Source organism: Asterias amurensis, chromosome 15 (assembly GCF_032118995.1).
Source record: "Asterias amurensis chromosome 15, ASM3211899v1".
NCBI lineage: Eukaryota > Metazoa > Echinodermata > Asteroidea > Forcipulatida > Asteriidae > Asterias > Asterias amurensis.
Window position 1 is genome coordinate 4,680,896 of NC_092662.1, and position 25,354 is coordinate 4,706,249.

Genomic DNA, 25,354 nt, shown 5'->3' on the forward strand with positions numbered 1-25,354 from the left:
GAAAAATTGTTGGTTCATCTTTTCCCCATACTATTTGTTGTATTTTGTGCAAGTACTTTTTTTTATTTTTTAGTAGGCCTATGTTATTTATTTAAAGGATTTTGATACTGTTTGTAACAGAAAACAAAAAGACCACAGATTAAAATTAAACTTACACAGTTTGAAGATAATGATAGTAGAAAGTTTACTTTAAAATATTACTTAATGAGGTGCGGCGGTTTTGAGAAATGAGTAGTTCTGCATTTTAATCAAATTTTGTTGCAGAAATATTTAGATATGTGGTTAGAATGTTAAAACTGTATTATTTCAAGAAAAATTGTCAGTTCATCTTTTTCCCATATTTTTTGTGGTAATTTGGTGCAAGTAATTATTTTATTTTTAGGGATAACTTTTCGTATGGCGCTACCACTTTTTCACTCATTTTTTACAAAAAAAGGTATATCTCATTGAGGTAAATTAGATATTATATTATTTCATATCGAATGAAATGTGGTGGTGCTATACGGTTACTTTTCCTTTTTTAGTAGTAGGCCTATGTATTTTACTATCAACAGCTCATGTTACCAAAAGTGGACAAATTTTCGTTTGGCGCCACCACTTTTTCATTCGATATGAAATAATATTGTATCTAATTTACCTCAATGAGATATCCCTTTTTGTAAAAATGAGTGGAAAAAAGTGGTGGCGCCATACGGAGAGTTATCCCCAAAAGTTGTTACGCTAACAAGTATCTTGAGTATTTACCAATAGTGTCCAGTGCTTTTAAAGCTTCATATGAATGTACGTAGGGTGAAGATGCATATCACATTTTTTTGCGCACCCCCCCCCCCCCCCCCACAAAGGAAAACTTACCGTATGGTGCCACCACTTCTTCACTAATTAAAAAAAATTAAGGGATATCTCATTCAGGTAAATTAGAGACATTATTTCATATCGAATGAAAAGGTGGTGCCATATAGAAACTTAAAAAAAATTTAAAATTACAAGGGGTATACGTTTAGTCCAGCAATTTTGACAAATTTGGGCTATTGGAAAACATGCATCCTCATGCAAGAATTACCCCCTTAAAACCATTCTGATCAACCTCAAACTTTAACCAAACATAAACTACAAGTTGTTACTACTCAATACTTGTCAATATTTGATAAAAAGTTGTGTATTAAAGAGTAATATGCGGAACAAATCTCACCTGACTCTGCATCAGTCTTGTCCATGTGCTCTCAAGATTAAGCATCACTCTCAAATGTATAAGGTCATAGGGCAAAGTTCATGAAGTTTAGGGGTTAGTGGTCAAGACAGTCAGACCTATTATGACACAAGTACAAATTTGAAAAAATGGACAAGTACACAAGCCTTGTACACATTTTCAGTCAAATTTGATAATTACACCAGCAACCAATTTTCAGCAAAAATTTGATAAAAACACAAGGCTATACACCTTTTCAGCAAACATTTGATAAAAACAAGGATATACACATTTTCAGCCAAAATTTGATAAAAACACAAGGCCTTGTAGACTTATTCAGCTAAAATTTGATAAAAACACAAAACTATAGCCTTGTAGACTTTTTCAGCCAAAATTTGAAAAAAACCCACAAGGCTATAGCCATGTAGACCTTTTTTCAGCACAAATTTGATAAAAACACAAGGCTATTAATAAGCCTTGTAGACTTTTTCAGCCACAACTTGATAAAAAACACAAGCCTATAGCCTTGTAGACTTTTTCAGCCAAAATTTTATAGAAACACAAGGCTATAGCCACGTAGATTTTTTTTTCAGCCAAAATTTAAAGAACAAAAAAAGGCTATAGCCTTGTAAACTTTTTTTCAGCCAAAATTTGTTAAAAACACAAGGCCTTGTAGACTTTTTCAGCTAAAATTTGATAAAAACCTTGTAGACTTGTTCAGCAAAAATTCGATAGAAACACAAGTCTATAGCCTTGTAGACTTTTTCAGCTACAATTTGATAAAAACACAAGGCTAAAGCCATGTAGATTTTTTTTCAGCCAAAATTTAAAGAACAAAAAAAGGCTATAGCCTTGTAAACTTTTTCAGCCAAAATTTGATAGAAACCTTGTGGACTTACTCGGCCAAAATTCGATAAAAACACAAGACTTGTAGACTTTTTTAGCCAAAATTTCATAAAAACACAAGGCTATGGCATTGTAGTTTTCTTTCAGCCAAAGTTAATTTGAAAAAACACAAGGCCCTTGTAGACTTTTTCAGGCAAAATTTGAAAAAAACACAAGGCTTATAGCCTTGTAGACCTTTTCAGCCAAAATCTGATAAAAACACAAGGGCATAGCATTGTAGCCAAAATCTGTTAAAAACACAAGGCTTGTACACATGTTCAGGCAAAATTGGACAGGTATGCAAGGTATCATCCTTGTACACATTTTTAGCCAAAATGTGTACACGAAGGCTCTACAAAAATTTAATATCAGGCTCAAGGGTCTACGATTGCAAGTCATTGCGTCCGATATCCAGAAATAGCTACAGGCCAACTCAACCTCTGGGAACCCACAAATGGAGTAGCCTCTTAAAGGTAGGCAGACACTAACCTACGTGGACTAGTGCCATTATGTTACTGAGCTAACCTCTGTCAGCTGAGATCAGGACAGTCGTGGGAGATCGTGATATGTGGCGTGCCATTTGTCGCAATCTGACGATACACATGTATACAAATTTCACATCCAGTGGTCAGGGTTCGGCTTTGCCATGAAGTTGGGCAGAAAAGTGTCATAAGTTTATCTGAAGTTGGGCGGAGAAGTGTCATCAATCCATGGAACCCCTCTCTAATATTTTCTTTACAATCCATTAAAGAAATCATAGAACAACTCAGGAAATAACAATACAAACTTTCAAATTCTTCTTTAAATTAAACTTCTGCTGTTAGCTTTTATTTTTGTACAAGTTAACCTATATTATTAAAGTGGAATTTATTTAGTTTCAAGTTTCTTGGCAATAATTAATAATTTACAATGAAAGAAAATATGTACAGAAATAATTGTTTGGATATTTTGTTCTTGAAAATATATCACACAATTTTGTTAGCCTTTTGTAATACCACCAACATTTATCACTCTGCCACCAACTTGGTCATGGCCTCGGAGTGTAGCAGTGATATCGAATACTGATTTTTATCACAGCAAAAAGGGAACCAGACTACTTTCCCTTCCAGCCTCGGTTTGGAAACAATGATTAGAGTTTAGAAAAAACAAAATGGCTGAACCATGACGAGGTCCATTGTTAAAAGTCGCTTCCACTATTGGGGTTTTCTCCAAACTTTGGTTTAGGCTGAAGCTCCAGGCTTTGTTTGCTATTTAAATGCTGTGCAAAATACAGGCCAGAGCTGGAGCCTAACCTTAGGTTTGGAAAATGCCCTTAAAAAAAAAGGCTTGTCTTAACAGCCTGGTGACCAATCACAGCCAAGTTGAAACCATGGCTGTACGATTCAATCAAAATGGCTGCAAAACGTTGGAATGTATACGGTATTATCAATTATAAAAAGTGGCATGAGTCTAAAATGTACATAATTATGTTTAACTGAGCTCATTTTAACCACTAATTGATTGATTTCTAACCTAGATGTAACCATTATACCTTAATGCTTACATTAACCTTATCGCCAATACTTGGAACACACACAATAGGCTTGGAATGAGGTGCATGCTGGTCTAGCTATAAGTCAACTAGTGATCAAGTTTGATCGCTAGCTAGACCAGCATGCACCTCATTCAACAGTTACACTTGCGTAATGGGTATTTGCGAACAAGTCTATTCTGTTTTCAAAAGGTCAAAACAGTGCCCCCATGATGAGGTCAAAGGAAGACCTCACATGTTTTTGGGTGGTGCATAAACGCACATGCTTTTCCATTGTGTACCTCGGTCGATGGTGATGTCTGGTAGGTCTTAAGAATACAATTAACTATTAATACAGCTAACCCTCACAACAAAAAAACAAACAAATATAATAAAGAAATATAAATTTTTTGTTTCAGTTTGTACACATTTATACTTAATTTTAACGGGGGAAAATGTGAATTTTGAGTAACCTGATACATGTAGATTTATGAGTTAAGAAAAAAGTTTGGTGTAAGCACGTTTTGCGTGAGACGAGAAAATAACCTGATAGATTTATGAGTTAATAAAAGGGTAGCGACAAGTTCTTCAACGTACGTTTAAAGCCGGCAGGGTCGGCGGCTGTGTGATAAAGGCCCGAGCCGAAAGCGAGGTCCTTTAAGTTTATCGCACGGCAACGACCCTGCAAGGTTTTAAACGGACGTTGAAGAACGAGTCACTTCTCATTTATTCCCATTCATAAATGCCCTTTTGTTAAAAACATAAACAAATACAGTTATAGACACTTTAACAATTGAAAATTCAATGGGTTGTGTGTTGTGTGTACTCGCGTGCGCTTAGATAACGCGCTGATAGCTATGATTTGCGCGTTCCTCATGATAATCTTGGGCGCCCGACACGCGGAAGCCAGCTCAGTGTGCATAAACAGAGCTCCAGTGTGCATTAACAAAAGGTTTATGCACACCCACATGACGCGCTCTCCACCAATAGGAGTAGAGACACTGTCTGGGGTATTTTTGAATACTTCCTAAAACTCCTTTCACTATTGTATTTCACTTTTATTTAACTTCTGATAATTGTTCACTTTTATAGACCCCTTCTTTTTCCACTGGCACATTCTGTGCAAACACCACATAAAAAAACCAAACAAATAAAACGGACTGACTTAGAGCCAAGCTGACTTTTCTTCTAGTATTTCTACTTTTCGATATACATAGTCTTTTAATTTTATTTTTAAATAATTACAATCACAAAATAAAACAAAAGAGAAGAACCAGTGGTTTGACAACGCGCAGTGTCATCATGATGCTCTGATCATCTTCAGGTGTTCTAACGAAGATCAGAGCATAATACCCCAAAATGTTGACTTGTCAAACTACTGGTTCTTTTAGAACCACTCCTTCTTAAAGATTTTACACATTATGTCACCGTCACCGTCAACCTCACCTAGGCCCAAAATAATAAAGCTGCTTGACCACAAAATGTAGCTAAACAAAATTCGATATTCTTACCAGAATAAATTTACCAACAAAAATAGCATACTTTCTAGTAGAAGCTATACTTGCTTAAAGACAGTGGACACTATTGGTAATTGTCAAAAACCAGTCTTCTCACTTGGTGTATCTCAACATATACATAAAATAACAAACCTGTGAAAATTTGAGCTCAATCGGTCGTCGAAGTTGCGAGATAATAATGAAAGAAAAAACACCCTTGTCACAAGAAGTTGTGTGCTTTTAGATGGTTGATGTCATGACCTCAAATTCTAAACTCGAGGTCTCGAAATCAAATTCGTGGAAAAATACTTCTTTCTCGAAAACTATGTCACTTCAGAGGGAGCCGTTTCTCTCAATGTTTTATACCATCAACCTCTCCCTATTACTCATTACCAAGTAAAGTTTTATGCTAATAATTATTTTGAGTAATTACCAATAGTGTCCACTGCCTTTAAAGCAGCTTTATAAAATTGAGCCCAAATTGTACTCACATCATGCAAAGTTTTAAATCCTACTTTGAAAAATGTTAACCGATTTGAATGAGTTTAATGTGGAAATTACAACCTAATTTACCTTTTACCATTCATCCCCCGTAGATAATTCCCTTTGTGCTCTTCCTTAAGACACACACACACTCGTTGATCACACAGAAATTTCAGTTGACTTCTTCGCCTAAGGCACTTCATGTAAATAACTCTTGCTCGCTGTGGAAAGAAAACAACAACTCACAAGTTGTGCGGAAGGACATCCTGCCAAGCACTGTGCTACAGGAGAAGAACAAAATTCTTCTGCGTCGCCTCCAGAGACAAACTCTTGGGTAAGAACCCGCATGTAAGTACAATGTAGGGCTTGACTTGCTGCTTTTGGCCCAATGCAGGGGGGGGGGGGAATCCTGTGAGACAAACGTTCACCTCAGCTCCCTCCAAAGAGTAATTCTGCTGAAGCCTACTTAGGCAGAGCACAGTTTTAGTGACAATGGCGACAGTGCAGGGGGGGGGGAATCCTGTGAGACAAACGTTCACCTCAGCTCCCTCCAAAGAGTAATTCTGCTGAAGCTTACTTAGGCAGAGCACAGTTTTAGTGACAATGGCGACAGGAAACGTCTACTAGCGTTAGCGTCATAGTAAACAGAGCCATTAAATTGGACTGTTGTCATTTGAGATAACATTGAAGATTAAAAGATAACTCCTATGAATTTTAATGGTCTTTTCCATCCCAAATGTTCTTGTTGGTTGGAATCATAATAGTCTAAGTAGATCGCAACACCAAGTAAAAGCCTCTACCAATTGTCAGACTTTTCTAGACATCCGTTTCATAGGATTGCAAAAAAAGAAAGAGTTCAGCAGAAATATCGCCGAAGAACAAAAATCTGAGACTGATCTGTTCCGTTGATTATGTGGTGACATTTCGACCTCCTCCATGCTGACGTGGTTACAAGACCAATAACCTCACATATCCAGCAATGGTTTAAATGATCCACAAAGCGTCAGATGATGTTTTCATAAAATGCCACCACATCAATCAAGTCTGTGGATATACATCAATTATAAATCCACAAATGGTTCAAATGATCCACAAATCCACAAGTTGTTTTCATAAATGCCATATCAATTGAGTATGCAGATACATCACACATCCACCAATGGTTGAAATCATCCACACATACTCCACTTCAGCAAACTCCACATTGAGAAAGGTTTCCCAATCAGTGTCAGACATCCACACAAAGTTCACACGCTAACAGGTATGGATGTGTGGATGTAACTTAACATTCACAAGTAGTCCAAATCAGCCATTCCACTTCAGCGACTCCAAGTTGAGAAAGCTTTCCCAATCAATGTCAGACATCCACATGTAGTTCAATGGTGTGGATATCAGAATCAAACATCCACAAGAGTTCCACTACAGCATTTACACGGTGCAAAGTCCCGGTCAAGAATTGTCCCCCGATCGATAATGTGGGATCCTCCGATTTGCTCCAAGAGCTCCATGATCTGATGGGCCGTGTGGTCCGTCGTGGCGGGCACCGTGTTGTTTTGTGGTGAGTTGTCATCCATGGCGGTTTGGTAGTGCTCACCGATTGTCACCTCCTCACAGCTGTCGTCACTGCTACTGGACGGCCAATCGTCACTCTCATCTTGGGAAAGAAAGAAACGTAGTTGTTTATTATAAGCATTGAGTTAAAAAAAAAAATAAAAAAAAAAATGGCTTCTAGTGTGCAAATCTGTCACTCAGTCATGCTTAATGTGTACAGTCTTTTCCTGCAAAGGCATGTGGGACTACGTTTGAATTATGAATTATGAGACCACACTCTGGTAAGCATAAATAAGCTGTGCTAAACTCCTTTTTCAATTCAATTCAATTCAATTCAAACATGACTCGCAGTTAAAAAACTGAATTGCACATGTCAACATCATAATATGTTTAAACAATTACATCAAGTAGAAGTTAACAAAGAAAATTACATCAAATAAAAATTATTATTATATATACATTGGCAAAAATACATTGGTAAAAAAAACCAGTAGGCACAATTATTATATATACACACATAACTATATTAAAAGGTATTTAACAGACTGACGATTTGAGGAATTGCACTTTGTTTGTAGCGAACTGTTTTACATCTTTTTGTGCTAAGAAGCTCAATAAAATTGGCCCAGATTACTAAATGTGTCCCCTCCATAACAAAAATATCATAAAACACCCACCTTCAAAACTGGTACTGTCCACACTGCCACTGAGTTTCTGTTGCTTTCTATGGCTGTGATGTCCATTTGGGTGTTTACCAAACGGTGAGCGGGGGGAGTTGTTGACAAGGTTAGCCCCTCCAGGGAAGGACGGTGAGCCAAGGTAGGATGGTAACTGGTGAGGTTCTTCTCTTGGATGAGTTGCATCATGAGATTCTGAAGCTGGTTCAACTTTTGCTGGAACGGAACCGAACAAACAATATGTAACAACTCAGTTTGAGGTAACACTATTCTTTTCCTAGTTCTTTTTTACAGAATTCTAAAAAGTGGGTTCGAATCCCAGCCGAGTAATATGCCTGTGACATTTGTTCACAGGACTCGGGAAAGTACTGAGTATAGAGTGCTGACATACATCGGTGTATGGGTAACAACCAAAACTAATATTGATGTACTTTGCTGTGAAGATTTGCAACTTAAGAAGCACAGCAGTTCTTTACAGAACTAAAAGCCGGTTCATACTTCCTGCCAATGCGAATGCAAAGCAAATTTGACGTCACAACCTTCCTTTCGCAGCGATATTCGCAAGTGAGCTGAACAAAGTTGAACTGCTGCAAAAAATTCGTTGCGAAATTGTCACGTCAACATTCGTATCGCATTCACATTCGCAGGAAGTATGAACCGGGCTTTAATAGTCGCCCGCATTCCGAAATCTACATTTCTAATAAGAAATGGGGGATATAAAATCCACATACCTGCATTCATCTTTATCTTTGGCCAGTGTTGCGACGAAGCGTTCTCTCTCATCTTGTCTCCTCTTCATCATATCTCGCTGGCTGTGGTAAAGACTGATGTACTCTCCTGAACAATCAAATCAAACCATTTAATGAGACTCAACATCAATAATAACATCTACTTAAATATTTAATAGATGCTAATATCGTTGTGTCAGTGAAACAAGGTCAGAGAACGATTCTGAAATAAAGGTTGTATCTTGCGCAAACAAGCCCCGCCCACTGCTCCTACTGACCTATGGTTTCTGTTTCACCAGAGAGCTGGAGGTTGATGTGCTCTAGGTCTTGACACCTCTCACTAAGGTCAGCCTTTTCTCTCATGACGGCAGCGAAGCGGTCTTGCAGCATATCCATCGCCGTCTGTAATGTCTCAAAATGCTCCTTGGAGACAAACTGGACTTCTTGAAGAACTGCTGGCTCTGCACAAACAACAACAAAACTTATTTATAATGATCAACTGTCTTGCTTGGATTCTGTATTTTTATTGGTTGGGAATAAGTATGTCACATGATATGAAAATCAAATCAGGAAAATCAAAAGGAGACTATAATAACACCATCATCATCCTCCTCTTGATCCCTCAGGTGGGGGGGGGGGGGGAGGACGACGTAGAGCCGCCCCACCAATGCATTCTGCTGCTGATTGCAACAGCTGCCCGACCAGGGACTCACTATAATAACACTTGTTCTTATATTCTACAGCCCTACAACCAAATGCACTACCACATGGATCCATGGTACCACAGGGCCTACGTGTAACTGCACTGTGGTGCATGAGTGTTTACATGACCTCACTGACTAGTAATAATAATATAAGTTATCACACAAGCGCGAGTGGAATACGGAAAAATATAACGCTTCTGCGTCCCATATCCAGCGAGGCCGAAGGCCGAGTTGGATATGGGACGCAGACGCGCTATATTTTCCGTATTTCCACGAGCGCGCGTGTGATAACGTATTTATCTTCAAGCAAACTTGGCGCGTGACATAGAACACACAAGACGCATGGTGGTGATATTAGCCGTGCAATATAGGTTTTTATCACCACTCCATTCTGCCAATCTGATTGGATGATAAGCGCGTACTTGAAGATAAACGTATTTATAAGACACCTTTTCCAAGGGCTTCAAAGCGCCAATCATTTTACTGCAAGTCGAGTGGGACGATGATTTTGAAATTATGAGACCGAATCCTTACCACACCATGTAATGGTTTACATGGTGCTACAGCGCATACAGCAGCCACAGCCAGGAACACTGGGGCGAACCCCCTCCTCTTTTCGACAAGTGCACACACTGGGTTCTTTTACATGCGTTCTTTTACATGCGTTACACAACACATGGGACCAACGGCTTTGTCTTGCTTAAGTACACAAGTGTCACGGCTGGTAATTCGAACCCACACTCTGCTGATCAAAAACACCAGAGTTTGAACTCGGTGCTCTTAAGCGCAGTTCTATCCAAGAGATACATAAGTATACAAGGTGTTCAAATGCATTCAGTGTCATTCATAACGACTGATCGACCCCCACCAAAATTTGCAGAGTTATTTCAAACACTTCTTACAAAAAATAAAGAGGCTTGTGGTTCAGCAAATTCTGACCCGTGACCTCCAGGTGACCTATGACCTATGTACCTTGACCCTGCTGCATGCGTATATCATCCATCTGAGCTAGGAGGACGTGATGTTGAGCTTGCTGCTCGTGGAATGATGTCGTTAGTTGGTCCCTTTCCATCTCAAGTTGTCTGATGGCGGCAGACAACGAGTCCACCTGAAAGGAAAAAGATGATTTGATAATGAGGACACAAGTGTCTAGACTGGGACCCAAACCCACACTCTGCTGATCAGAAACATCAGAGGTAGGGTATGGCACGTAGATCGAGTGACATCATTCAGTAGCGTTGGCAGTTTAAGAGCAGACACTTATTGTTCAGTTATGGGTTCACCCGTAGCCTTGTCAGTTACAGAGTTGTGAAGGGAGAAATGGGTTCATGGTGGGCTCTGGTGGATTCTGACTTTTCTAAAAACACTATTTAGCGGCTGGGAAGAGGGTCAGTGTAAGGTCAGTTTGCGGGTTAGGCTTACCATGTCATCTCTAGCCAGAACCCGACCAGCCTATTCAGTGTTATTAATAAGGGAATCAATGTGTGATGAAGAGGTTTTCAACTAGTGGTTTAAACCCAACGAGGCTTGGTTCTTGATAATTTTACCGAGACGAAACAACTCCTTATAAGGGAATGCTGTGCACGCCACGCGTAATGTGGCACAACTGTCCCGGTCGTTGCTCTCGACTAATAGGAATGAAGAAACTCTCTTATAAGCACAGGTGCAGCTTGCATGTCATGCCTCTGTTTCAACACTTTTTACTGGTCATAAACAAAAGTTTATACACACCCATGTGACGCGCTCTCACCAATAGGAATAGCCAAACTGTCCGAGGTATTTATGAATGGCCGGTAATTCATGACCAGTCTAGAACATAACACAGACGGAGTGGAGAACGTTTGTGTAGGACATGTTTGAGGTCAGTCTTACCATATCATCTCTAGCCACTACCTGACCATCCTCTGTAGTGATGTTTACGGAGGCTGTTGTCGACTCCGGCCGGTAGCTCTCCAAGTTGGCAATTCTCACCCTCAGCTGACTGTTCTCTTCTGCCAAATCTCGTAGTCTCATCTTGATAAATCAGAGAAAGCACAAATTAGATATTTTTCAGAATTGGGTAGACTTCTCTACTACCACAGAGTAGATTTTCGGAATTCGGAATCGTCTCGATTGTAAAAAAAGAGAATTGTCCTGCTTTTTTACTGCTACCTGGGCGGAAGGTAGGAAATCGGCCAATACTACTATTTACGTTAAGTGGAACGAGGGGACTTCTTAATATTAACTTCACTGTTTCTGAGTGAGTTATTAGAAGAGAAGTCTTCTATAAAAAACTATTCCGCGGTAGGTAGTTACTGTAGAATATGTAGCAAGACAAATTTACATGAGAAAACAATCTACCTGACAAGTGTCACCGCAAACCAAATATACATTGCTACCCCACCATGCAGTGCTTCAAATCCCAAGTACAAATTTTGCTGTTACACTAACTCTACACCGACTGCTTCTCCACGTCATCCGGTCATCCTATACAAAGATACATTTATCTAGTTATTACTCTTACCTGTGAAGCAGTCAGGTCTTTGTTTAGTGTTTCATGTACATGACTCTGTGCTTCGTAGTGTTGTACCCTGTCTGCCATGGTTGCTTGCTGCATTAATTGCTTGTTCAATGTGTAACTCTGGGTCTTCAGCACATCACACTCACTCTCCTTGGAATGTAACTACATAACGAAGAAAAAAAAAAACCCAAAACAAGCAATCAATAAATATTTTCACCACTTACATGCAGAGGGAGCTGAATACATTTGTAAGAGTGTCAAATTTGCATCGGGGATAAAGAATATTTATATAGGATTTGAGACATTGCATGGTGAGGTATCAATGTATATTTGGTTTGCGGTAACACCATGTGTGTATCTACTTGCCAGGTAGAGTTGTTCAATAGAGAACTGTCTTGCTTTATTCTACTGCCGCGGAGTAGAAAATCGGAGGTACGGGAGACTTCTCAGTTCTGAAAAGAACTGTCCTGCTTTTTAACTATTACCAGGGCGGATGGTATAGAAATAGACTGGACTACTACTTTAGCTTATAGGATCGTAATTAACTGTACTGCCGCGGAGTCAGTTCTGAATTGGTCTCAACGTTTCGACTAGCTTGCTCTAGTCATCGTCAGGAGTCCATCCGCCCTGGTAATAGTTAAAAAGCAGGACAGTTCTTTTCAGAACTGAGAAGTCTTCCTAACACCCGAACAATCTACTCTGCGGTAGTAGAATTAAACAAGACAGTTCTCTAAGAACAAACTCTACCTGGCAAGTAGATACACACATGGTGTTACCGCAAAGCTAATATACATTATTACATTGTTCTGTTGATCTACTAACATCTTTATATCTCGCACACTGAAGGACCTGTATATCAACATTGCATTTATAACCAAGTTGGATTGTAAATTTGAAATAGTTGAAGTGAGATATGACATTCGTGCAAGAACACAGCAATTTTTATTTAACCAAGGTTCAAATTTTTAAAAAAGTTAATCAATTTATCTGTCCAGTGAAGCACCCATTATCAGAACTACTTTTTTCACAACAATTACTTTACTGCAAAGCCAAGATAAATTTGTTGGCTGTTTGGTGTTAAGCAGAGAAGTGACACAACAAGGCAAGTTTGTTGTGAATTGACCCCTTGAAATCGGCTCTATGTAACTTGGCCCAGATAAGCACTGTTCACTGTTCACTTAAAGTGCTATGGAGTCCTACAGGAAACAAGAAGATCTTTCTTACCTGTTGTCGGACTTCTCTGAGTTCGTCCTCCTGCTGACCCAGCCTGTTTGCCAACTCCTGGCTGACGTGCTGCTCCGACTTCAGGCCTGATAACATCTCCATATTATCATTGGTCTGAGACGGAAAAGAAGGTGGTAAAAGAAAAACAATCATGCTTAGACATAGTTGAATTTTACAACTTTATAAAATTGACAATAAAAGGACCCAAGCAGATCCAACCAAAATGACACTCTATAAAAGCAGCTTTATGAATTTGGCTTAGAGCTCGACGCCAATGCTTTTTAACAGCTTAGCCATGACACGCCACAAGAGGTCTCTCACTACGCGCAGGGCCCAATTCAATAGATCTGCTTTAGCCACAAGAGTAGCTTTAACACAACAACCTTATGCTTACCAGAGTAAGGTTAAAGGCAGTGGAGACCATTGGTAATTACTCAAAATATTTATTAGCATAAATCCCTTACTTGGTAACAAGTAATGGGGAGAGGTCGGTAGTATAAAACATTGTGAGAATTGGCTCCCTCCGAAGTGGAGTAGTTTTCGAGAAAAAAACACACATTTCCACGATTTTGATTTTGAGACCTCAGATTTAGAATTTGAGGTCTCGAAATCAAGCATCTGAATGCACATAACTTCGCCTGACAAGGGTGTTTTTTTCTTTCCTTATTATCTCGCAACTTCGACGATCGATTGAGCTCAAATTTTCACAAGATTGGTATTTGATGCATATGTTGAGATACACCAAGTGAGATTACTGGTCTTCGACAATTACCAATAGTGTCCAGTGTCTTTAACAGCCAAAATGTACAATTTGTGACTGGTATCCCGCTCATTTCTGATATGCAAACATTTTTTGAGCAAAATATTCTGCTTGAGCATCTCTATGAAATTGGGCCCTGGCATATAAGAACTAGAGGGCGCACTGACCTATAAAATGCGAGCCGGCATGCGCGCAGGCAGCCATTTTCTAAGTAGACAAAACAGGCATTGCTTAGCGTGTGTTTGTGCAGCCATTTTCTAAGTTGAAAAAAAAAACCAGCATCACGTAGCGTTCAATAAACACAAACTCTAACGTGTGTTTTATATTGCAGTCCCGTCGCGTTTGTGCAACTAGCATCACCAGTGCACCCTCTAGTTTTTATATATAACTCTATGTGCCCTGATCTCACCATTTTGACGTAAGCAGCTTGCAGCTCCTCCAGCTGTAGTTTCAGCGTCTTATTCTGAGCTAGGGCTCGGCTGATGGTGGCCTTATCTCCCTGGATGCTCTCTAAGAGTCTCCCTCTGTCTGTGCTGTCCTCTTCAAGACGTGCTAGCTGACGTTCCAACTCCTCGATCCGGTCCTCCTTCTCCTGGTAGAGGCGGCTGAGCTGGGAATTATCACTCACCTAAGAAAATTACAAGGGAAAAAAGTATAAAACCGACCATCTATTGTAATTTTAACTTTTCAACTTTTCAGTGCATAGAGTATTTTAGTTTCAGATCCTTTCGTTGTTCGTAGTGTTTTTAATGGTTACATTTAGGTAACAGCTGGTCTGGCCTAATTTTCAAATTACTTGTTTTGGGCTTTAAATGGGGAATATATAAGTTTTTTGTTTTCTTGTAATGCTTTTCATTTTACTCTTAAGCGCTTTGAGGAATGCCATTTCATATTGCGCTGTATAATTACTGTTTAATTATTACTATTATTATTATTATTATTATTGTTTTTGGCCCTTGTCTGAAAGCTAAGTTATTGACAGAAAACTACCCACCTGTTGTTGATATTGCCCATGTATTGTCTGCCTCTCCGCTTCAAGCTGTTCAATCCTCACTTGGAGTTTCTCAACCTCTTCCTTGTTAACGAGATCTCCTCGCTCTGACTCTGCAGCTGTGGATGTGGAAAAAATGAACACGTCAAAACAGTTTAAAAACAAGAAACAAAGTGAAGTAGGTACTCCTCCAGTTTCTTCCAAAGTACTGCCTTCTCACAGAGTAGGTGCATTGACATTGAACTGCTTGGTTCATTTAACTTAATGTATTAGCACTTAATCTGCATGGGGCAGTAGCCAGCACTTCTGGGCCCAATTGCATAGAGCTGCTTAAGCACAAAATTTCGCTTAAGCAAAGAAATCCTTGCTTAGTAAAATCAGTATACCGGCCAAGACTCCACTCAATTGTTATGCTAAGTAAACAACGGCTAAATATCAGTCACAAGCAATGTATATGGCATGACATTTTGGTCAGTAAAATGTGTAAAATAAGCGAGCTATTTTCGTGCTTAAGCATTTTGTTTTGCTTAAGCAGCTCTATGAAATTGGCCCCTGGTTTGTTCATGGTCCAATTAAGTCCACTGTTTGGAAAAGGAATTACATGGATATAACAGGTGTTAGTTGGCAAATAAGAAGGATGTTTCATATTAGTCTTTTTGTTTGCATGGAGCTTTCCCATAATGCTATTCTGAAATGAAATCAAGTCCTAGGCTTGGGTTTTAGAAACTCACCTTTTGCACTTTCCATTGCTGTGATTTCTTGCCGAAGATCGGCCAGATTTTGAATAAGTGTTTCCTTTTCTTCTGATTGGGATATAATCTGATATAGAAATGAAACAAAGAATGTTAAGTCAAATGGGTCTCTCAAGAAATTGGGATATCTGGACTCTGAAGACGTGACTTGCATACGTGGGCAAGAGCCACAAATTATGGATCACCTCCTGAGATGGCCCCTACTGGAGCAAGAATGCAGAACTGAGGATCTTGTAGAGTACAATGATATTGCTTGGATCTGTGTTCAGTTATGGCTGAAACACAACATCTAGTGTGTGGACACAATAAGAAGAAGTCACACGTAAACAACAAAGTTTATCGTCAACCTGATTTTCTGTACAAAATACCCATCTTTGCAAAACCAAGTCAATACCCCCTAACCGTTGCGGTACCCACTGCCAAAACATAGGATTCGAACTGCCTCTAGCTGCCGGGCAACCTCGGTAGTCTAGTTGGTAAGACACTGCTCTAGAATTGCAAGGGTCGTGGGTTCGAATCCCACCCGAGTAACATGCCTGTGATATTTTTTCACAGGACTCGGGAAAGTACTGAGTATACAGTGCTAACACACATCGGTGTATGGGTAAAAACCAAAAAAAAAAAAAAAAAAAAAAAAAAAAAAAGAAAATTAATATTCTTTATCCCCGATGCAAATTTAACATCTATTATATCGTTGCGGTACCCGCTGCCAAAACATAGGATTCGAACTGCCTCTAGCTGCCGGGCAACCTCGGTAGTCTAGTTGGTAAGACACTGCTCTAGAATTGCAAGGGTCGTGGGTTCGAATCCCACCCGAGTAACATGCCTGTGATATTTTTTCACAGGACTCGGGAAAGTACTGAGTATACAGTGCTAACACACATCGGTGTATGGGTAAAAAAAAAAAAAAAAAAAAAAAAAAAAAAAAAAAGAAAATTAATATTCTTTATCCCCGATGCAAATTTAACATCTATTATATCGTTGCGGTACCCGCTGCCAAAACATAGGATTCGAACTGCCTCTAGCTGCCGGGCAACCTCGGTAGTCTAGTTGGTAAGACACTGCTCTAGAATTGCAAGGGTCGTGGGTTCGAATCCCACCCGAGTAACATGCCTGTGATATTTTTTCACAGGACTTGGGAAAGTACTGAGTATACAGTGCTAACACACATCGGTGTATGGGTAAAAACCAAAAAAAAAAAAAAAAAAAAAAAAAAAAAAAAAAAAATTAATATTCTTTATCCCCGATGCAAATTTAACATCTATTATATCGTTGCGGTACCCGCTGCCAAAACATAGGATTCGAACTGCCTCTAGCTGCCGGGCAACCTCGGTAGTCTAGTTGGTAAGACACTGCTCTAGAATTGCAAGGGTCGTGGGTTCGAATCCCACCCGAGTAACATGCCTGTGATATTTTTTCACAGGACTCGGGAAAGTACTGAGTATACAGTGCTAACACACATCGGTGTATGGGTAAAAACCAAAAAAAAAAAAAAAAAAAAATTAATATTCTTTATCCCCGATGCAAATTTAACATCTATTATATCGTTGCGGTACCCGCTGCCAAAACATAGGATTCGAACTGCCTCTAGCTGCCGGGCAACCTTGGTAGTCTAGTTGGTAAGACACTGCTCTAGAATTGCAAGGGTCGTGGGTTCGAATCCCACCCGAGTAACATGCCTGTGATATAGCTTTTCACAGGACTCGGGAAAGTACTGAGTATACAGTGCTAACACACATCGGTGTATGGGTAAAAACCAAAAAAAAAAAAAAAAAAAAAAAAAAAAAATTAATATTCTTTATCCCCGATGCAAATTTAACATCTATTATACAAGTCAATACCCTAAACTCTGTTTGGTACTCATTGTCTAGCATATAGAGTCCTGTATGGAATCCATCACAGCCTATAATGAAGACTTGATTCAAATTTTACAAGGCTATATGATAAAGAACTGGGATACCTGTAGGGCAAGTTCTTGGGCCTGTTTCTGATAATGCTCAGTGTGTTGTTGAAACTGCTGTGCGAGCTGCTCCCTCTCTGCAGTCAGCTTGTGGAATGATTCGTTATACTGTCAAGATAAAGTATATCAAATTGTTAAATGGGTGCCTGCAAGGGAGGGTAGAGGTTGATATTGGGTTTGAAAAAGCCTTTGGAGTGTCACGGCAGCCCGAGGCTGTATACTCCCCAGGGAGCTGAGAAAGATTGCAGAAATGTTATTGGCCCTATGACCAGGGCCCAATGTCAGAAAGCCTGTATGCACAAACACATGCTTAAAGAATGCTTGGGTTGATCTTGGGTTGGACGGCAGCCTGGAGGCTATATACTTCACAGGGAGTAACAGTAAAGAAATGTTATTGGCACATTGACCAGCAGCCTTTTTCACAAAACGCTAGAATTAATCCTATCTCGAGTTAGGATGGGTAACTCGTCCTAAATTTGAATGGGTTTAATGCATCCTAACGTCTACGGATACAGAACTTAACTTATCATAAGTCCTATGACTGATCCTAAGTTAGGAAGAGTTTGGTGAAATCAACGGCTGGCTACTTATGTAAAGCGTTGTGGTAAGTTGTTCAACAGTTATTACCAGAGTATGTCCCAACCTTAAATGGAGATCTCAGGTTCTTTTTAAACTTGGGTAAATTTTCTCTGCATGATTTAGACAGAAACCTTTGACAACTGACCTGGGCTAATTTACTCTCAAGATTGGCTTTCTCCTCCTGTGTTTTTAGCAAGGCATTATGGGTATCCTGTTGAGTCCCCTGATTGGATAGTTGATTGGCACGGAGCTCGGCTGCATTCAGACGATCGTTTAAATCCTGCGCAAAATGTTGAAGCTGCGAGTACTCAGAGGTCTGGACATTCGGAGAAAACAAATTTTGTTTTACTAGGAGGAAATTATTGTTACAAACGCTGTATAGATTGTGATAGTTTGTCATGGTCTAGAGCGTCGAACTTAAGTTCTGACAGGTTCAAATCCTGGTTCATGGGCAAGAGACTTAACTACAGGTGCTTCTCATCGCCCAGGAGTAAATAGCGACATAGCGTGTCATGGCAGAGTGGTCTAGAGCATCACACTATATTATGATAATTGGGTCATCAAAGTGTGAGTTTGAATCTTGATCTTGACACAAATTAAGTAAAGAAGAGAAAACATACCTTTGTTTTGAGTTGGCTGCTAGTCTCCGAGTTCCGCTGCGTTAGTTCCTCATTAGCTTTTCTGCACAAAGGATGAAAGTAAAATGAAATGTTAACAAATAATTCCCATTTTCAATGTAAGCTCAATGGATAATTGTGCAGCTGTTCCTCAGTGGCTACACTGTTTGTTTTGTTAATTAATTGTTTCAATTTTAATTACATTTTTGAGTGGCTTGGTTGACAGCAGAAGCAAAGCACAACACAAACTTACTGTAACTTATAAACGTCTAACTTGAGGGCGTCCTTGTCTTTATCGAGCACAGCACTGGTCTGTAAAAAATAAAAACATGAATAAGGCAGCATTAAAAATGAGACAAAACTAGAACTTCCCAAATTGACTAACCAATGTCACTTCAACCTTAAAGGAACACGTTGCCTTGGATCGGTCGAGTTGGTCTTCGAAAAGGATTTGTAACCATTTGTCATAAAATGCATATGATTAGAAAGATATTTTAAAAGTAGAATATAATGATCCACATAAGTATCACTCGAAATTGCATGGTTTTCCTTTGACCTCGTCGACTAACACTGTCGGCCATTTATGGGAGTCAAATTTTGGACTCCCATAAATGGCCGACCGTGTTGGTCCCCAAAGTAAAAGGAAAACCACGCAATTTCGGGGCATATTTGTGTTGATCACTGTATTCTATTTTTAAAATATCTTTCTAACCATATGCATTTTACAACAAATGGTTACACACGCTTTTCATAGACCAACTCAACCGATCCAAGGCAACGTGTTCCTTTAAACTGCCATACAGCCAGGGGTCACACCCAAGTTTCGATACAACTGGGGAAGCGGTATCACAGGAGATGCGACTTCACATTTCAAATTTCAGGTGATAAACCTTAAGGGAAACTAAAATTCACCCTATTCCTTAGGTGTAGGGTCAGTCCTTACCTTTTTAAATTGTTGACTTGATGATGTTGCACTAGCTAGAGATCGCTCTAGCTCGGCGACTCTTTGTCGTGACGCTTGAAGTCGACTAGATAAATTGTCTGCTTCCGCTGAAATACAAAATGGAAAATGGAAAATTACTAAAACACCTGAAGTCCAGCGGAGCAACCCTAGAAAAAAACCACAAATACAGGGGGTTCCAAAAAATCCTGGCTCCTCAGTAAGCCAAACAAGGTAACAGTTTGAAAACTAGGTGAAGCAATGCTACTGACCTGCTCTCTGTTTGAGACTCTGTTGACTTTGAGACACGGAGGTCTGGAGGTCAGTCTTCTCCGATACGAGGATTCCGATGGTCTGAATGTGGACCTGTAACTGCTCCTTGAGGGCACTCTGCTCTTTAAATAATCGCTGATCTGATTCTCTTCGTTCCTAATAACGAAAATTATTTCAATGGAAAATATTTGTGTATAAGCATTGTGCCACCCAAGATATTTTTTACAGAAAAGTGCCATTTTAAATCTTGCTCAGACTTTGCTAAACGCACATAATAATAACATTATACAGTTTTCATAATTATGGGTGTGTCAAAGTGGTCATTATTTTACCTTTTGGAGCTGATCTTGTAATCTCTCACAGTGACTTCTCTGAAAACAAAAAATAGTTGTGATAAAAACTGGAAAATCAAAGCACAGTGAATGTTGGATAACCTTTCTGCTAGAACGAGAACAGCCAAACTAATATAATGGGTGCGTTCGTTTAGCTTCCCTGGGTCGACCCCGGTGTGTGACGTTTCTTTTTCCCAGGACGAACGTGTGCAGATAATTACCCACGTTCGTCCTGGAAAAAAAACACGCCACACACCGGGGATGACCCAGGGAAGATAAACGAACGCACCCAATGTACTTGTTATATAGCGCAATATCCAGGGATTAGATTCTGAAATTTTTTGAAAAAGACTGAAATTTGTCACGTCGCGGGAGGGGGAGGTGAACACACGGGACCTATAACTTAAGTCAAACAAATTTTTGGTTGCCTGCATAGAGACTTACCAGTTCCTCATTGTGTAAGTGAAGTTCTTTATTAGACTGGACATGCTCATCTAGATTAGCTGCTAACTCCTGATTCCTTGTCTGAAAATGTTAAAAAAACGAAAAAATAAAAGTAAAAACATGAACAGACTGGTCACTGGACTGCATGCCTGAGGCCATTGGTTATAGCATTGGGCCACTAACTTAACACTCATGAATTCACAAGTAACGTGTTTTTATACAAATGTTGAGCTTCAGTCTGATAAATCTCTTTCAATAGTGTTAAGTATTGAGGAATACTTACACATCATAAAAACAAGAAGAAAAAAAACCTATGACATGCCAGAATGTGGAATGTTTGTTTTGCCTGGTAACCTTATTCTGGTTAGCAAAAAATCTTTTGTGCTTTCAAAACTATTTTTTTGCAGCTTTACAAAATTTGTTCCAGGTTGTTATTTTGGCATTTGACTGTGTAATTTTTAAAAATTTCCTTCTGTGTATTGGTGTTTTTTTACCAACTGTAACCACTGTGCAATTCAGCCTTCGGGCTACAATATGGTGTGAATAAACCAATAATAACAATATTTTACCTTACAACAATGTTCTTACCTCTAGTTGGTTAAATCCTGATCTATTACCGGCATCAACTGATGAATCATTACCATCTCCATTTAAGAAGTCAGACTTGAAAATAGATACAAGACAAAAACGGAGTAGATGTCAGATAACAGTGGTCAGAAAATTGACTGTGTACAATGTGTGCATTCACCACATGAAAGTCATGCATGTTTAGTTATGAAATCATAAATGCTTTTACCACATTGTTTTTATTAAAGGCTGGCACAGTTATACAAATTCAAAACCACGGTGGATGATAATAATAAAAAAACAATTGGAATGGTTATATATAATAAAAACATATTGAATGGTCACATAGTAGGAGGGTTGACATTGTACTGTGATGACGGATTCACCACATGCAATTATATTATTGCAGGCTGGAATAGTTTTCTACTAACGTCCGTCGATATATCGAAAATACTCAAAAACTCGATATTTTTTTGACATCGAAATCGCCGATGTCACTTTTATAATCATATCATATCGGATTTTCGATATATCGAAAAATTTCGATGTTTTGAAAAATTCGATGTTCCTAAATGATATCGAAAATACCAAAAGAGTGTCTGATAATTTAAAAGAAATCTGTGTTTGAGTATTAGAAAAGCCGTCGTCGTTATGTAATTTCATCATTTTGAGTTGCTCTATTAAATAAAATACGTTTTACAACCAAGTATGTCTGCTTGTTCTTTGTGTTTTCGCCATCAGCCGCTGGCCCGTCGCAGAAGTTCACAACTCCGCGGCGAGCGCACGGTAAAACCTCACAAGAAACCACCGCTGGTTTGCAAAAATACCCCGCAAAAACTTCCCCGAATCAACAAGACATAACAAAACAAGGAAGAAAACAATCTTACGTTATACAGTAAAATAATCTTTCTATCAATCCAAGGTATCATAATGGCGTCATTTTGGTCAAATAAAGCCTACACGTTGTTGTTTTCGTAAACAAGCTTACACTTCCGAGGAACTATATGCTTCGCAGACCACGCTGTCGGCGGCTATTGCGTGCGTACCAGCGAAGACTTTGCTGTTGTACGGTTTAAGCGTGCACACCAGCGTGTGTGGTTATTGCGATTCGGGGGGAAAACCCGTTTGCCCAAGCATGCACAGACATGTGCAGTCTTTTTTCAAGGCGGTATCGCGTGATGCACTGCGTTATTTCGACAATAGAGGGCTTTCTCGCATTCAATTTTAATGCCTTTACTATAGACTGCTAAGTGCTACGAGCCTTTATTGGAGACTATGTGACTGCATCATGCTGCTTGCGTTGTATATTGTGAGCGCGGAGTGGTAGGTCTGTGTTTTGCGGGACTTTCTCGTGATTTTTTTGGATGATTATCTCAACCATTTTCAACCGTAAAGGTAGTGTAACATACCAGCGGACATTTATTATGTATCTAACAATATTGCCGTGAATTGTCGTTATTTTGAAGGGCATTAGACTCTCAAAAAGTTTAGTAACTAATTCATTTAGTGTTGACAAAGTTTGAAGCGCCGCGCTCCCCTAACACACTTCACTCTCCACAACAGCGGGCCTGTCCACCAATTTTTTTTTCCACATCCTACCGAAGATCTCAACTCAAAGCCGCCCGCCCGCGTGCCCGTCGGACAACTTGATTGACACTTATACTCAATGCATAGGCAACTGACACCTTAATGTCGGCGGGTCACGCAACTCACAAAGGCTCTGTGTCATTTTGAGACGGTCAATCATGGCCAATCACGAATCGAGAATTGTGGTGAGCGTTCACCGATTGGCCAAGCCAGCGATAGCGGTGATCATACTTTGTTGTAAAACCAAAAAAATCGGGGCGCGGGACTACGCAATTTGAGATTTTTCAACTACAAACATGAGTATACCAAGTGCTGTTTTTAGGCTTCATCTTGCGCGCGGGAAATACTCGATATATCGAGTATACTCGATATTTAATTTTCGATATATCGGTTATGGGAAAAAACCGATAACGACGGACGTTATTTTCTACCATTCAAAACCACAGTGGATGATACAGTTAGTCAGACAGTAGGAGGGTTGACTATTGACTTACCTCAGAGACGAGCCCATTGACTTGCATGGACAGCTGCCGTAAACTCTCAGTGGAAGACAAAGATCTGACGTAAAAGAAGAAACAAACAGTCATAGAGTTACAATCCATTAAGTCAAAGTCACCTAAAAAATTATGAGGAGAGTTAAAATCCACTCTCCTTAAATTATTAAAATTGATTTTTTCTTTGCACTCCTCTGAACCACAAAAGCATACAAATTTTTGCAAAAAGTCGTTTTGCTTTCTTTATTATCTTGATACTTCGATGACCAATTGAGCAAAACTGTTCAGAGATTTATTATTTAATGCATGTTGGGATACACCAGGTGAGAATGACTGGTCTTTGACGATATTACCAAACCTACCCCAGAGGCTATCTAATCAAATGTTGTGCGTTTTTGTATGCATATTTGGCCAAGTAAAAAAAGAATCATGTTTAGCGTCCCCGCGCCCGCTTCCTTTTTAGAGGCCACCTCCTCCCTTTTGTCTTTTTTATGATTAAAAAAAAAAATTAAGTGTGTTATTTTTTTTAATGGAAAAAAGGGATGTATTTTAACGGTCTCATCAAGAAAATACTTTACTTTAAAAATGTGTCGGACAGTAATTAAAAAAAAGGGTCCTCTTCCTTCCTTTTTTCTAAATCTTGAAAATAAAAAAACATAAATAAAAAGCCCCTCCTCCTTCCTTTTATTTTAAAACCCGGATAGGGAGAACCATGTGTTATACTACCTACCTTGCATCAGTAGACTTGAAAGATGCTGGACTGTTTGACTGATAACTATTATTGAGCTGGAGAAAATACAGAAACAATATACAATTACAACTATTTAAATTTGTATTCAAGATTTTGTCATAACCAATTAAATTATTGAACAACAGTTGAACAACTGGAGTAAGGATGGGTTCATGCAATGATTGATAAAATTAAATTTTAGCTCAAAGGATAAACATTTTTATGAAATTTAAAAATCCGCTTAAGAATTTACTATACAAGCCAGGATGGTGTTTTTATGAATCAGACGTGCTTGAATTTGTTCAATAGGTCTGCAAAGAGTTGGTGTCTTTGTCACAAAAAATGTATCCTTGATTGTGGCTGTACGTAAATGGCTTTGCTCTCTCAAAGATGAAGTTCCGGACTGACATTGGCACGGAAATTCCTACATTATTATTTTTGAAATACTTACTCTGTTCACAGGACTTGGGTGATCTGAATTTCTTGTATGAGCATTTTGCTGATTACTATTATGAGATGGGTTGTCAGAGGCAAAGGGGTTCCTCCGTCCCTCCTGGCTGGGTAACCCACCGCTGGGTGGAGTGGGTGCTGACTGGGTACTGGGTTGGCTGTTTGTCTTAGGGGTGGACGGCGTAGAATTTGAGGGATCGATTCTTCTGTTCTTGGTGGGAACGGGAGAGTTTGAAGGAGTCTTTTTCTGTTGGAATCTTTGTAGCTGGTGGAGAAAACAGTAAAACAGTTCACGACCCGGAACCAGTTTTGATCACTATGTTATTCTTTAATATATTTATTTATTTAATTTATGTATTTGTTTACTTTTGTTTAGCCTTTCAACATTAAATATTGAAGTTTAACAACAACAAACATTTCTAATTTTATTAATAATAAAATAGGCCCTCAACTCAATTCTGTAAACGTCCCTGTAAACTAGTTAATTAACACTTTACTTCCCCTTTTAAAAATGTTACCCTCGCTTTGAACACTTAACATTAAATAAACACACATAATACAAAATACACATTTTCATGAAACAATTTCACCACGATCCCCATGGGATGAGTGAGACATACGGCATGTGACGTGGAACCTATTGCACCGTACACACAGACACCGGTAGTTCTGTCATTTAGTGAACACACGGTACGGGTAATTTTGCACCGTGACCATCCCACTCTTTTTCACCCCCTTAGTTTAGGTGTTTACTTACAGACGTTTCAAATTGCACACAGAACTAAAAATTAGTTCAAATACTACCCAAAGACTTGGCAATATACAACTCTTTAAATTGTCACAAAATGTATTCGGAAAGTGAAAATAAAGAACAAAAACTACCTTTTTTCTAGCAGCGGCCAGCTTCTTTTCACGATTTTCATCCGCCATCTTT

General features: G+C 39.1%; 1 protein-coding gene across 1 annotated transcript; it reads right to left on the minus strand.

Moving 5' to 3' along the window:
- Positions 1-2,891: 2,891 nt before the first annotated feature.
- Positions 2,892-25,354, minus strand: LOC139948183 (golgin subfamily A member 2-like). The gene is given in 25 exon segments (XM_071946245.1): positions 2,892-7,214; positions 7,789-7,953; positions 7,956-8,004; positions 8,516-8,625; positions 8,795-8,977; positions 10,193-10,328; positions 11,093-11,233; positions 11,724-11,882; positions 12,945-13,058; positions 14,114-14,332; positions 14,699-14,814; positions 15,427-15,514; positions 17,408-17,515; positions 18,132-18,302; positions 18,607-18,667; positions 18,857-18,915; positions 19,547-19,653; positions 19,816-19,972; positions 20,149-20,187; positions 20,593-20,673; positions 21,181-21,255; positions 23,241-23,304; positions 23,971-24,026; positions 24,422-24,685; positions 25,303-25,354. Coding segments are annotated over 25 exon segments (3,027 nt in total). The 5' UTR covers positions 25,351-25,354; the 3' UTR covers positions 2,892-6,957.